General features: G+C 38.0%; 1 protein-coding gene across 1 annotated transcript; it reads left to right on the top strand.

The window, feature by feature from the left end:
• Positions 1-6,261: 6,261 nt before the first annotated feature.
• On the top strand, positions 6,262-7,401 carry Mos (MOS proto-oncogene, serine/threonine kinase). Its single transcript, XM_015485744.2, has one exon. The coding sequence runs from the start codon at positions 6,352-6,354 to the stop codon at positions 7,399-7,401; it is 1,050 nt and encodes a 349-aa protein (XP_015341230.1). The 5' UTR covers positions 6,262-6,351.
• The last annotated feature ends 6,229 nt before the right edge of the window (positions 7,402-13,630 follow it).

Here is a 13,630-nt window from a genome sequence, read left to right as displayed (position 1 = left end):
ATTCTTGTTATACATAGAGCACAATTTTTCATATCTCTGGTTGTGTATGAAGTATGTTCACACCAATTCGTGTCTTCATACATGTACTTTGGATAATGATGTCCATCACATTCCTCCATCCTTGCTAACCTGCTGCCCCCTCCGTTTCCCTCCCACCCCTCTGCCCTATCTAGAGTTTCTCTATTCCTCCCATGCTCCCTCCTACCCCACTATGAGTCAGTCACTTTATATCAAAGAAAACATTCAGCATTTGGGTTCTTTTGAGATTGGCTAACTTCACTTAGCATTATCTTCTCCAATGCTATCCATTTACCTGCAGATGTCATAATTTTATTCTCTTTTATTGCTGAGTAATATTCCATTGTGTATATATGCCACATTTTTTTATCCATTTATCTACTGAAGGGCATCTAGGTTGGTTCCACAGTTTAGCTATTGTGAATTGTGCTGCTATGAACATTGATGTGGCTGTGTCCCTGTAGTATGCTGTTTTGAAGTCCTTTGGGTATAGACTGAGAAGAGGGTCAGCTGGGTCAAATGGTGGTTCCATTCCCAGTTTTCCAAGGAATCTCCATACTGCTTTCCATACTGGCTGCACCAATTTGCAGTCCCACCAGCAATGTGTGAGTGTGCCTTTTTCCCCACATCCTCATCAACATTTATTGTTGTCTGTCTTCATAATAGCTGCCATTCTGAATGGAGTGAGATGATAGAGTAATTTTGATTTGTATTTCCCTAATTGAGAGAGATGATGAACATTTTCTCATATATTTTTTGATTGATTGTATATCCTCTTCTGAGAAGTGTCTGTTCAGGTCCTTGGCCCATTTATTGATTGGGTTATTTGTTTTCTTTTTTTTTTATTTTGGTGTTTAGCTTTTTGAGTTCTTTATATACCCTAGAGATTAGTTATGTATCTGATGTGTGAGGGGTAAAAATTTGCTTCCAAGATGTAGGCTCTCTATTTACCTCGCTGATTGTTTCTTTTGCTGAGAAAAAGTTTTAGTTTGATTCCATCCCATTTATTGACTCTTGGTTTTAATTCTTGTGCTATGGGAGTCTTATTAAGGAAGTTGGGGCCTAATCCCACATGATGGAGATTAGGGCCTACTTTTTCTTCTATTATACACAGAGTCTCTGGTTTAATTCCTAGGTCCTTGATCCACTTTAAGTTGAGTTTGGGGCATGGTGAGAGATAGGGGTTTAATTTCATTTTGTTGCATATGGATTTCCAGTTTTCCAGCAGCATTTGTTGAAAAGGCTATCTTGAAAACCACTACCTTCTAGGAAAACTGCCCGCTGTTATATTGATAACTTCCCAGTCCTTGAAACCAATTAATTATATGTTATATAGTAATACAGTCTTACAGAATGCATTATTAGGAATGACTCTACAAAAAAAAAAGTAATTTGACTACACGTTCCTAGTGGCATGCAGTGTAAAAATAAAAATAACTGTAGAAAACCTTAAACCTTAATTAATAATTTTGTGAGATAACAAAACAAGTTATTATATTAATTTGAAATAAATATTTTATGTCTAAGAGAAAGCAGGAGGGAAAATGGTTTCTAATTCTGCTTGCTAAAATGAGGTAGGAACAAAGGCTTTAAGAAAACAAATCTAGGGGCTGGGATTGTGGCTCAGTGGCAGAGCACTCGCCTCACATGTATGAGGCATTGGGTTCAATCCTCAGCAACACATAAAAGGTATTGTGTCCATTTATAACTAAAAAGGGGGGGAAAAATCTAATGTTTAAATTTAATGCTCAGATCATGGTTTCTACTGTCTTCTCTTCAGAATATCCTGGATAAATGCTCAGTTCTATGAGCTGTTATGAGCCCGGGACAGTTTGCTGTACCAAAATACAAAAAAAAAATTCAGATCAATGGGACTGTGTATCAAAAGAACACAGCAAGGTGGTACACACCTGTAATCCCAGTTACTCAGGAGGCTAAGGTAGTAGGATCCCAAGTTCAAGGACAGCCTCAGCAATTTAGCAAGATCCTGTCTCAAAAAAATAAAATAAAAAAGACTTGAAATGTAGTTCAGGGGGTTCAATCCCCAATATCACCAAAAACAAACAAAAGAATACAACAGGGTACACCCACTGGCCAAAGTATAACTCTGAGCAATAAAAAATAATTACTGTAGTTGATTAGATCACATTGAATCTATAAAAAGTCATGAGTCCAACCATGATACATAGACTCAATGATACACAGGACAAAAATGTTCATAAACATGAGTAAAGATGATGAATAGATTACATTATTTTAATACTTTAATCAAATATGCCATTATTTTGACTTATTTACTATCATTAAAAAAATACAGAATTTAATACATATTAAATAAGTTAGCACTTTCTTGCTTAAGGGAGAATGCCAATATAATGATCCCATAAATTGTGACCAGTCATTCAAGACAACAAATTTTAATCAAGTACATTTGCAAACACCCATGAACATGTTATGATCAAGCATATGAGAAAACTGCAAGATATCTTAAATTCGAAGGTCTCTAAAACCAGTTTGAAAGACATTTATTTGAATGTCTTAAAATCCTCTCAAGTTAAAAGGTATTTAGAGAAGTAAAATTATATATCTTTCTATATATATGCAAAATCCAAGTGATCAATCCACATGGCAGCAACCAACCTCCCTGAGCAGCCAGAATTAGGTAGCATGCACAGATTACGTCCTGGGACACGTTTCATGCAATCCACAGTCCCACAAAACTTGGATCTGTGTGACATGTTATGTTGATCACAGAAAACTTTAGTAACTTTGCAAGCACTTTACTGACAGGGAAACAGATCTATGTTGTATCGGTAAGTATAAAATTCAAATTTCCAAGTAATATCAATAAATAGAAAGATACTTTAAAAGAGAGAGAGATGTTTTTCAAGTTTGACTCTATAATCTTTGTATTGGAATTTTTAGTATAAATATGTATTCACCTACATTTGGATCTTTTAGTTCTAAAAAAGGCAAGAGAGAATTCACCTTGATTCATGTTTGCAAACAGTAATGCCACAGATCAACAGTCGCTGCACTATAAGAACGCCTTCAAATTTCACCATCCTGAAATTGGGCTGTAACCTGAGATCACTGAAGCAGTCCCCGCCGTGGTGACGCGGGATTCATGCAATGCGCTTGCGCAAACATGGTCGTAGCCAGTTGCGTCCCTGCGGTCATCAGTGGGGTGTTGGAACGCCTGTTGAGTTTCATAGCCTTTTAAAAATGTCTTCCAAAAGATTACGTGATGACTCTGAATTGCAATGAAAAGTCACTGTGTACGCAGAAGGGAAGCTGGGCGCACCTTTGGTGGTCTTTGAAGGGCACGACGGCCTCATCCACAAGCTTGCTGCGCCCTGGGACCCGGGAATGCGCTGGCGAGGAGACCCACAAACCCCACAGCAGCCAGGGCCTTCCGGAGCCGAGCGCAGCGCAGGGGAGGCAGCGACCTCGGCTGGTCCAGCTGCCTGAACCCAAACAGCTCAACTTCCAGGTGCTTGGGAATCAAGGAAGGAAAAGCTACCTCCTCCGTTTCTGCGCCACAAGGGCAGGAGCTCCAGGAACCCCGAGAACGGGAGCAAGTCTCCGCTGAGCTCGGAGCAAGTTCCCCCGCTTTCCCCCCAAAGAGGACTCTCTCCAACAATCAGTGTTTCCTCGGTTTCTTTGATTAAAATCCAAATAAGTGAGATATCAGTTATGGTATCTGTTGTCACGTCTTTTGCCGGATACTGAAGAATGTTAATAAAGGAGGAGAAAAATGTAGTCTTAAAGCTAAGAGGCTCATCAGGAGGTGCAAAATGCCTCTTTACTCTTTTCTCCTTTGCTTTTTTACAATTCTAGGTGTTGTTTTAGAATCGATCCGGTTACCACCACAAATTTTGCTTCTTGTCTTTGGGGATCACAAAGGTTTACAGCATTTGATCAGATTAGTGTTAAACCTCCACACTTTTATACATACCAACCATGTCTTTTGATACATACCAAAGTGCCATTATGTCTTTAATTCCAAAATACAAGAGCAGAAAATACTCAAAACTTTAACTTATAAAAATATAAATTGCTTCAACCCCCTTAGGACACTTTTCAACTAATAGCATCTCACAAGTCAATGTTTCCTATGGGTATAAACATAAGGATTTTTATGAATTTCGTAATTAACATTTAGGTGTTTCCTAATATAAATCTGAACCTTGGTAGAATTTGAAGCTGTTTATCTTCCCAACAATGCTAAGGTGGGCATGTTTTCTTCATTTTGCAAGTGAGGAAACTAAGGCAGGGGGATGGTAAGAAGCCTAGGCCATCTGGCCCCAGAGCTTTTGCTCTTTACCACCATGCTAAGGCTTTATCCATTTCTAAGATCCAAAATATTGTATAACACGTGTATAATTGGTAACAAAACCAGGATTAAACATTAAATTTTAGTAAAAACTCACAGGGAAGAAAAAATAAAGGACGTAGATCCTGCTTTCAACTAATGAAGAAACGTTGCAACAGACTTATTACAAAAATATAAGCTTAATATGCTTTTTTTCGCTATTCATTATCATCAATTTGTATTTGGGATTTGGTGCAATTACAAAGAACTGCATTTTTACTAAAATATTCCCATTTACTTTTTTTTTTTTTTTTTTTTTTGAGATGAGAGTCACTACATTGTCCTGGCTGGGTGCTTTTTTTGGGGGGCAGGGCACAGTGCTGGGGATTGAACCCAGGGCCTTGGTGTTTGAGGCAAGCACTCTACCAACCAAGCTCTATCCCCAGGCTATTTTTGAACTTGAAGTCTCAAGTGATCTTCCTGCCTCAGCTTCCCAAGTAGCTAAAACTACAGATAATTGCTACCACACCAGCTAGTACTTTATTTTACATTTTTGGTGTTGTTAGTCTGGAGTTAGTCTGGACTGAACTCTCCAAGTTTTATTCCAAGATAATGTCTATTTTAATAAGTGTTATTATCCTAATTTCTTACATGAAAAGATTGAGGGTTAAACAAGTTTAAATATACATTAGGTGACACACTAAGCCACACAGCACAGAATAGAAATCCTCTTTTAGGATTATGTGTACTTCGAATAGCTTATAAAAATGGCTCTGAAATTTGTTAACTTACCTTCTCAGAACCAACTTCTGAAGCATATGGCTGTTATCATAAAAATGTGGTTATACATCACCTATGTGTAAGAAGGGAACTTTATCATTTAATTTGAAAAATGTAGGTCCTAACAATCGTGCGTGTGTACTATTTTAACAAACTGTGTAATACTGTTAACCCTTTAAACTTCCAAAGATATAGCATGAAAATTCATTTTTATCATAATAATCAGAAAGGAATAATTTATAGTTTGATGTCTGGACCCCGAATTTAATGTCAACATCTAGTTTATTACATTGTAAACAGACACCAGTGATTCTTTTTATTTCTTTGGATTTTTCTCCTACAATTGCTCCGTATTTGTTATGTGAAGCTCTGATCATCACTAACAATTATTTTTATTATTTTTTTCTCCCCCAACTCTACTTCAAAATTTCTGTAACTCATTTGCTTCGAAGTCTAGAATCTCCTTTGCAAGTCAGCTTACTGGGTGGGCTAAATTAAAGGAAAAGAAGGGTTGTTAGGAAGTCAGTGTGTGCTAAGAGGCCTTACTGATTTGCTGTATAAACTGGAGGGAGTATCGGAGAATTCTCTTTTCCCTTGATGAATTGAGGTAGTGTATATTTTGACCTGTATCAGTAGTTCTGTTAGGATTAATTACTTCAAGCTTGCAATTTTTTAATTCATATGAATGTTGCACCTAATTATCCTGGTAAGTGGTTCAACAAATATCTGCTGTTTTTATTTCAACTCTTGGAGCCAATAACTTCTGGAAGCGATTGAATGCAGCTGGAGAATAACACTAATGATCATTATAGCCTGCAAAATGTGCAACAATCTCATTGTAATTTTGTCCAAAGACTGATAAGTTTCATCAGATCAGAGTTGAAAAAAAGCCCATTTTATTATGATTAAAGAAATTTTGTAAAAGAAAGGTGAGTTTGGGGGGCAGCTCAGTGCTATTTATCTGGTGAGAGGTTACTTTGAAAAGAATTCACTTTAAGGGTGGAAGGGCAATTCTTTCATCTGAAAGGGATTATGGGGCTTCATTTGGATATTTCCCCCCATGTGATAAAAACCCTAGCTGAGTGATAGCGCAGACATAGCTCATTTGGAGAAAACAAGGAAGAGAAGAAAAGCGCTGAGGTGGAGGGAGGAGTAGTCACCTATGCTTCCAAACTCCTGCAGCTTTTCCTGGTCTTTTCATACTCTGTGGCATCTCAGGTCTCCTCTAGGAGTGTGCGATGCCCTCCCCTCTAGTTCTTCGACGCTACCTCCCTGGTAAGCTGTCCCCTTCCTTGGAATCTCGACCCTGCAGCAGCCCTTCTAAGTTCCCAGGGAAAGGGGGAAAGCTCTTCCTGGGAGTCACTCCTCCTCGGGCCCCAAGGCTGCCTCCCCGACTGGCCTGGTGCTCCATTGACTGGGAACAGGTGTGCTTGCTACAAAGGCTGGGAGCTGGAGGGTTTGGCTCCGTGTACAAGGCGACTTACCATGGTGTTCCTGTGGCTGTAAAGCAAGTGAACAAGTGCACCAAGAACCGACGAGCCTCCCAGCGAAGCTTCTGGGCTGAGCTCAACATTGCAAGGCTGCACCATGACAACATAGTTCAGGTTGTGGCTGCAAGTACCCGGACGCCTGCAGACTCCAATAGTCTAGGTACCATAATCATGGAGTTTGGGGGCAACATCACTTTACACCAAGTCATCTATGGTGCCACCAGCTACTCTGAGGAAGAGGCTGGGGAGTCCCACTGCTTAGATGGAGAGCAACTGAGTTTGAGGAAGTGTCTAAAGTATTCCCTAGATGTTGTGAATGGCCTGTGTTTCCTTCACTCTCAGAGCATTGTGCACTTGGACCTGAAGCCGGCAAACATTTTGATCAGTGAGCAGGATGTCTGTAAAATTGGTGACTTTGGTTGCTCTGAGAAGCTGGAAGATCTGCGGGGCTTCCAGGTTCCCCCTTATCACCTAGGAGGCACGTACACCCACAGAGCCCCAGAGCTCCTGAAAGGAGAGATGGTAACACCCAAAGCTGACATCTATTCTTTTGCTATCACTCTCTGGCAAATGACTACCAGGGAGGTGCCTTATTCTGGGGAGCGGCAGTACGTGCTCTATGCTGTGGTGGCGTATAATCTCCGCCCATCTCTTGAAGCAGCTGTCTTCATGGACTCTGTCCCTGGGCAGAGGCTTAAAAGCATCATCAAATGCTGCTGGAGGGCCAGTGCTTTGCAGAGGCCAAATGCAGAACTCCTCTCCGTGGACCTGAACTCTTTAAAAGCTGAAATGGGCTGACTCCAAACCTGTGTCAAGATAAGCTTTCCTCTTTGTTTCTATTTATTTTAAAAGTTGACATGTAGAAGAAAACATATAGGCAGGACAGATTTTTAGAAAATAAAGGTACTAGAAACTCTTTTAGTCTCTAGTGCTTTTTCTAAGACAAATAGAGCTACAAAGCTTGTCATTATTGTACTGTTATAACTAACCTTATTTCCTTTCTTTAGTTTATGCTTTGCTTTCCAGAGTCCAGGTGCTTACTTTGCCAGTTCCATAGCCTTGTACTTACTCAAATTTGTTCTTGACTAAAAAAAACACCAAAACAAAAAACAAAACAAAACAAAAAACAATTCGTCTCAAGCAGAATGCCATTGCAGAAATACCAAATTTTTTTTATGAATTTGGTATGTCCCTTCCTTATCACCTAAATTCATACTAGGAAGTTTACTTGTTCCCATACCAAATCAGTAAAAACTGTTTTAAAATGTTTTTTCTGTTCTCCCCTTAAAAAAAAAAAAGAAAAACTTTGTAATGACCTTAACACATAAATTAACAAATTGAAATTTTTTTTTTTTTTTTGGTACCAGGGATTGAACACAGAGTGCTTAACCACTGAATCCCATCCCCAGCCTTTTATATTTTGAGACAGGTTCTTGCTAAGTTGCTTAGGGCCTCAGTAAATTGCTGATGCTAGTCTTGAATTTGCAAATGTCCTGCCTCAGCCTTCCTGAGATTACAGGCATGTGCCACCATGCCCAGTGAGTAAATTTATTTTTAAAGGAATAATTTATAATATTTTAATTTGTACTTTGTCATGAACAGAAAAGTTTGGTAAAATATTGCTAACTTGTTTTTTTTTTTTTTAACCTGGAATTTGGGCTCAGAAGTAGATGACAAGGATGATCTGAGGAAAAAAAAAATTGTGATATCCCTAAGAAATAGTGAAGTTCAACATTTGACAGAACAAATAGGTAGAATCAGATTTTCAATGTAGAAGTCAAGATAATGGATGCTATACGTAGGATTTGGAGAAGGTGATTGGATCTTGTCCTGGGACAGCTTTGACAAACTTTCTTTTAGTGACAGCAGTGTTGGGGCATGGTACCAGGCCGGGCTGGTACAATGACTGGGAGAATTCATGGCAGGGGGTGAAATGGAGGAGGTACACAGACTGTGAAGGAAGAAAGGACAACAGAACTCTTCAAAAGAGGCAAGAGACAGAAATGGGTTTGGATGTTTGGCTTAGTTTAGTTATAGGATGCAGGAAGTATGTTTGTGGAAGAAAGCAGAGGAGACAAAGATAATAATAGAGTTCAAAAATCCATAGACGGCAGTAGCTATGGAAAGACTATAGTCCTGGAAAGAGGGCATTTCTTCCCATAGATGGGAGTTGAGGCAAATGGCCCAACTGCCACTATAGACAAATTTACAAGTAGGAAACAGGGAAGCTGGGGAAACTCACCACCGTATAGATTTGTTAATGGTAGGGGCTCTACAGAGGAAAATTACAGTTTAAAACTGTTCTGGGGAAGCAAAAGTGAGCTTTCTATGGCCAGGTAGTATGGACAGAATGCTGCTCACTCTTGAGCTTGAGTGAGACCGACAAATACTGTCACCAACGGATGATGGTTTATTTATCTTCTGATGTTTGACTTCATAATAGTGTGAAAGTGATAGGCACTTTGCAGTACTTTGAATTGAGATCTCCAGGGTGAGTGATCTGCAGTCTGATCACCTTTCCCTGTGCTGGGCAGCAGAAGCAGCAAGCTGCAGCTCTCAATCAGCTTCACAATCGTGAGGCAAATAATCAACACACTACAGTGTACTGTGTTGCCAGGTTCTCTGGATACAGGTATAGTTGTATTTGTGGGGTTTCACATCCATATACCTCATTAACAAACTGTCAGTGAGCTATATAAGGATAGCCTATTAAAGGTGGAAAAAAATGCAAAGTTATCTTTCAGACAGAATATGCGCACAGCTTAGGTTCAACCACCAATCTAAAATATTCAGGAAAAAAATGGCATCTGTACTAAACTTGTACAGTTTCCCTTGCCATTATTCCCTAAATAATACAGTATAACCATTACTCACACAGCAATTACAATGCATTAGGAATCAAAGAAAAGTACTCTATAGATGATTTAAGGTACATACAAAGACATACACATGTTATATGAAAATACTCCATTGTTTTATATAAGAGACTTGAGCATCCTCAGATACAGATTTTGATATTTTCAGGGGGTCCTGGAATAGATCCTGTGAAGATATTGAGGGATAACTGTATCGATAAATTCTGTGAACTATTCAACACTTTATTAAAAATAGACTTTACATTAATTTAGTTGATTTTTACCCAAATAAAAGGTAAAGAAAGTGTTCTGAGCATGTTTAAGGTAATCTAGGTTAAGCTATAATGTTTAATAGGATAAGTATAATAAAATGCATCTTCAAATGCAGTTGAACCCATAGCTTAGGTTTAAATAGCTTCCCTTTTCCTGGAAACCACACAATGTCAAGGTGAATAAGGGAGAGCAAAACTGTAACCCCCATAATCAAACTAGGAGACAAACTCCAGAACACACGCAGTGATGCAATCAGTGATGCCAAAGACGTGACTGAGCCCATAGGAAAAGGGCAGTGAGCAGTAGTAGAAGCTCATGGAGGACAGTGGGACCCAACAGTGACAGGTCCCAGAGAGCCCTGCCAAATGAAATACCCTAAAGAACAGGAGCCACTGAGAAGTGCAAAAGGTGAGGAAGAAACTCCTGAGAACAGAGCTGAGCTTCCAAGAGCTGGTAGAAAAAGGGGGAAGAAAAGGTGTGAAGGAGGATCCAGCCATGGCAGAGCTCAGAAAGGGAGAATAAAACTCAGCTGTTGAACATGAGAGGGTCACCCTGGTGGGAGGGGGCAGGAATACAAGAGAGGCTCAGAAGGTTCCTGAGCCCGGTTTGCTCCGGGAGAGAAAAAGTTGTGGCTTCAAGGAGAAACCCACAGAAATGCCATGTTTGAAAGGAAGGAGCAGATGAAGGAAGTCTTTGAGTTATAAGAAGACCACCCTGACAGGGGTAGAGAAAGCACATGGACTGCCCCCTCTGCGATAGCTAAGAGTTGAGGGCCATTATTCAAGACTGACACATGAAATCAGAAGTAAAAAAAAAAAAAAAAATTACCATATAAAGATAAATACTAAAAAATATAATTAAGACTGAGTTAAATTACAGTGGGGAAGAGACACAATCTGTCAATGATAGCATTTCTCCATTGCTCATAGCAAATAAATATTGTCTAGGATTAAGGAAATATATGGAAAATACAACAGATACCCAAAATTTAAAAAAAACCCACAAATAAAATAGAAATTTTACACAAATTAGAAAAGAAAAGTTTATTTACCTCAAAATTTTAGAACTCTTAAAACAACTATGTGTTGAAATGGTAACCAAAAGTTAGGAATTTTTGAGAACAAAAATAATGAAACACATATTATTATACATAGGATAAAAATAAAGGAGATGAAAATTCATAGTCCTAAGTAGTATTATGAATAAAAAAAAACAATAAATGAATAAGGCACATGCTTTGAAGTTAAGGAAAGGACCAAAAAATAAACTAAGGGAAATTTTAAAATCAGGAATTAAAGCAGACAATGATTTCAAATAATAAGTAAATGAATATTTTGTTGACTATCAACAAAACAGGGAAACTACTAGCTAACTTAAAATAACTAAATCACATATACATAAAATTAGACATAAAATATGATGGAAACAGGGATTGTCTTTATATTTTAGAAGAAAATTTGCATAACTATAGAAATAAATTTGAATACCTTGAAGAATATATAACTTTCTAGGAAATTACAGTTCACCAAAAGTAGCCCCAATGAAGATAGAAAGTAGAAACAGACCAATTTTAAAGAAGAAAACAGAGAGTTGTCTAATCTGTACCCCATAAAACACTAGAACCCAAGTTCCACTAGCTTCTACCAATAAAGACCAGGTCATCTTGATGCTATTCAAATTATTCTAAAAACCTCTTTTAAGAACAAGATTTATATCAAAGCCTGATAAAAGACTGCTTTTAAAAAAGAAAGCAGATCAATCTTTTATTTAAAACTATCAGTTTAGAATTGCTAAGTAAATATTAGCAAGCAGAATCATAGTCAACTTTTAAAAGCATGCACACAATATATTTAATTATATGGGTTTCTTCCAAGATGCAAGAATGGTTCACTATTAGAAAATCCATTAATCCACCACATTAATAGGTCAAAAAAGAGAAAAATAAAAATGTGATAAGGGGATATTTGATAAAAGAAACTAAAAAAGAAGAATCAATGGATACTCTATTAACCTGATTTAAAATACACATACACTTCAATAGCCACTATCTTATCAATGGATGTGTAACTGATGTGATTCTGCAATCTGTATACGGGGTAAAAATGGGAGTTCATAACCCACTTGAATCAAAGTGTGAAATATGATATATCAAGAACTATGTAATGTTTTGAACAACCAACAATAAAAATTAAAAAAAAATCACTAGAGACATACCACTATAGTCATGAACAATATAAGAATGTCCATTACTACTGCTATTGTTTAACATTTTCTTGGTTAATGATATTTTAAAAGATAAACTTGACTAAAAAAAATTGTAAAGAGAGTGAAAAAAATCTGTTTGCAGATTCTATTTTTAGGATGTATATTTGAAAAAAAAGTCAGAATTAATAGAAAAACTAAAATTGTAAGAAATTGCATACAATAGCAGGATAAAAAATTAACCTGCAGAAACAAACAAACTTTAATATGTATACAGAAACCAGGTAGAATTTATAAAAGAAGAGAATTTCTTTTATAACAGCAATAAAAAAGAAAAATTCTCTCTGACACAGCCATAGCCTATGTGGTTGAAGACACCATGGTCAGAGAGATAAATTCATAAACTCATATTTTTTAATAAAAACAGATGGATAGAGGGATATAGGTAGAGATGGAAATAGACATGAATGTATGTTCATATAAATGTTTCCTAGCTCCATTCTTCAACAGGGCCTAAAGTAACCACATTCTGGGTAGACTTAGCACAGATTTTAGTTTCTGAATTCTGATATTTTTTTAGTTTATGAATTCTTAATTATCCACAACAGAAAAAAAAACAGGGCTTCTTTGGAGAAATGACTGATTCCAGACAGTACAAAATGAACCTATAACATTTTATGTCTCCAAATAAAGAAATGTCTAGGAATGATAGTAATATATCAAAGGACATAGGATCTAGCTTGAGAGTCTTCCACTGGCCAAACTTGAGATAACTGGAGTATTAAAACTATTAAAGAGCTATGTATAGTGTTGCACACCTGTAATACCAGTGACTTGGGAGGCTGAGGCAGGAGGATCACATTCAAAGCCAGCCTCACCAATTTAGCGTGGCCCTAAGCAACTAAGGGAGAACTTGTCTCTAAATAAAATATAAAAAAGGCTGGGGCTGTAGCTCTGTGATAGAGCACTTGCCTAGCATGTGTGAGGAACTGTTTCGATGGCAAAAGGTGCGACTTATGCAGTTGAGGGGGAGAAATAAAGAATGTCCATGCACTTCTGCCTTTGTCAATGTTTTATTCACTCAAATCACTCAATACACTTTTACTCTATAGGTTCTTAATAAGAAAATGACAATCCTTAATGCTAGGCATTGCAATAGACGTAATCAATTCACAGCAAACAATTCTAGACTAATTCTGAGCACTGCAAACACACTTAATCATGACAGGCTCATGACAGACATTCCCTCTGCATGCTAAGTTCAAGTGTCGGATCAAAAGTCTCAAGCCTTAGGCTATAAGTCCAGCAGATGCACACTCACTCAGATAGCAGTGATCAGGTCAGGAACCAAGGCAGGCTTCTCCTAGGGAGGAGCTGACAGCGGGTTGAGGAGAGGGTTTTAGGGAGAAGTTGTGGCTCTCACCAGGGTCAAGATGTGGCTGTAGAGTTTGAGGGTGATGAGGAAAATGCAGAGGATCAGCAAACAATGAAAAGTGTTGGGATGTCAGTCCAGGTCCACATCGGGCTCTCTGCATAAAGGCATTATTGTCAGCTGCCTGAATGTCTGATCATTTGCTCCATTATTTATACCAAATTTTGGGGCTTTTGACCCCCCCTTTCAATCCTTATCAGCTGCCACCAGATCTGTCAGTGACATCATTTACCCTAGGGTTAAAACGTCTGGTCTGGTGATCCCA

Source organism: Marmota marmota, unplaced genomic scaffold (assembly GCF_001458135.2).
Source record: "Marmota marmota marmota unplaced genomic scaffold, marMar, whole genome shotgun sequence".
Taxonomy (NCBI): Eukaryota; Metazoa; Chordata; class Mammalia; order Rodentia; family Sciuridae; genus Marmota; species Marmota marmota.
This window is presented reverse-complemented; position numbering and strand designations above follow the sequence as displayed.

Bases quoted from the DNA above. Each gene is read 5' to 3' on its own strand.
- Mos (XM_015485744.2), top strand. From the start codon at position 6,352: ATGCCCTCCCCTCTAGTTCTTCGACGCTACCTCCCTGGTAAGCTGTCC.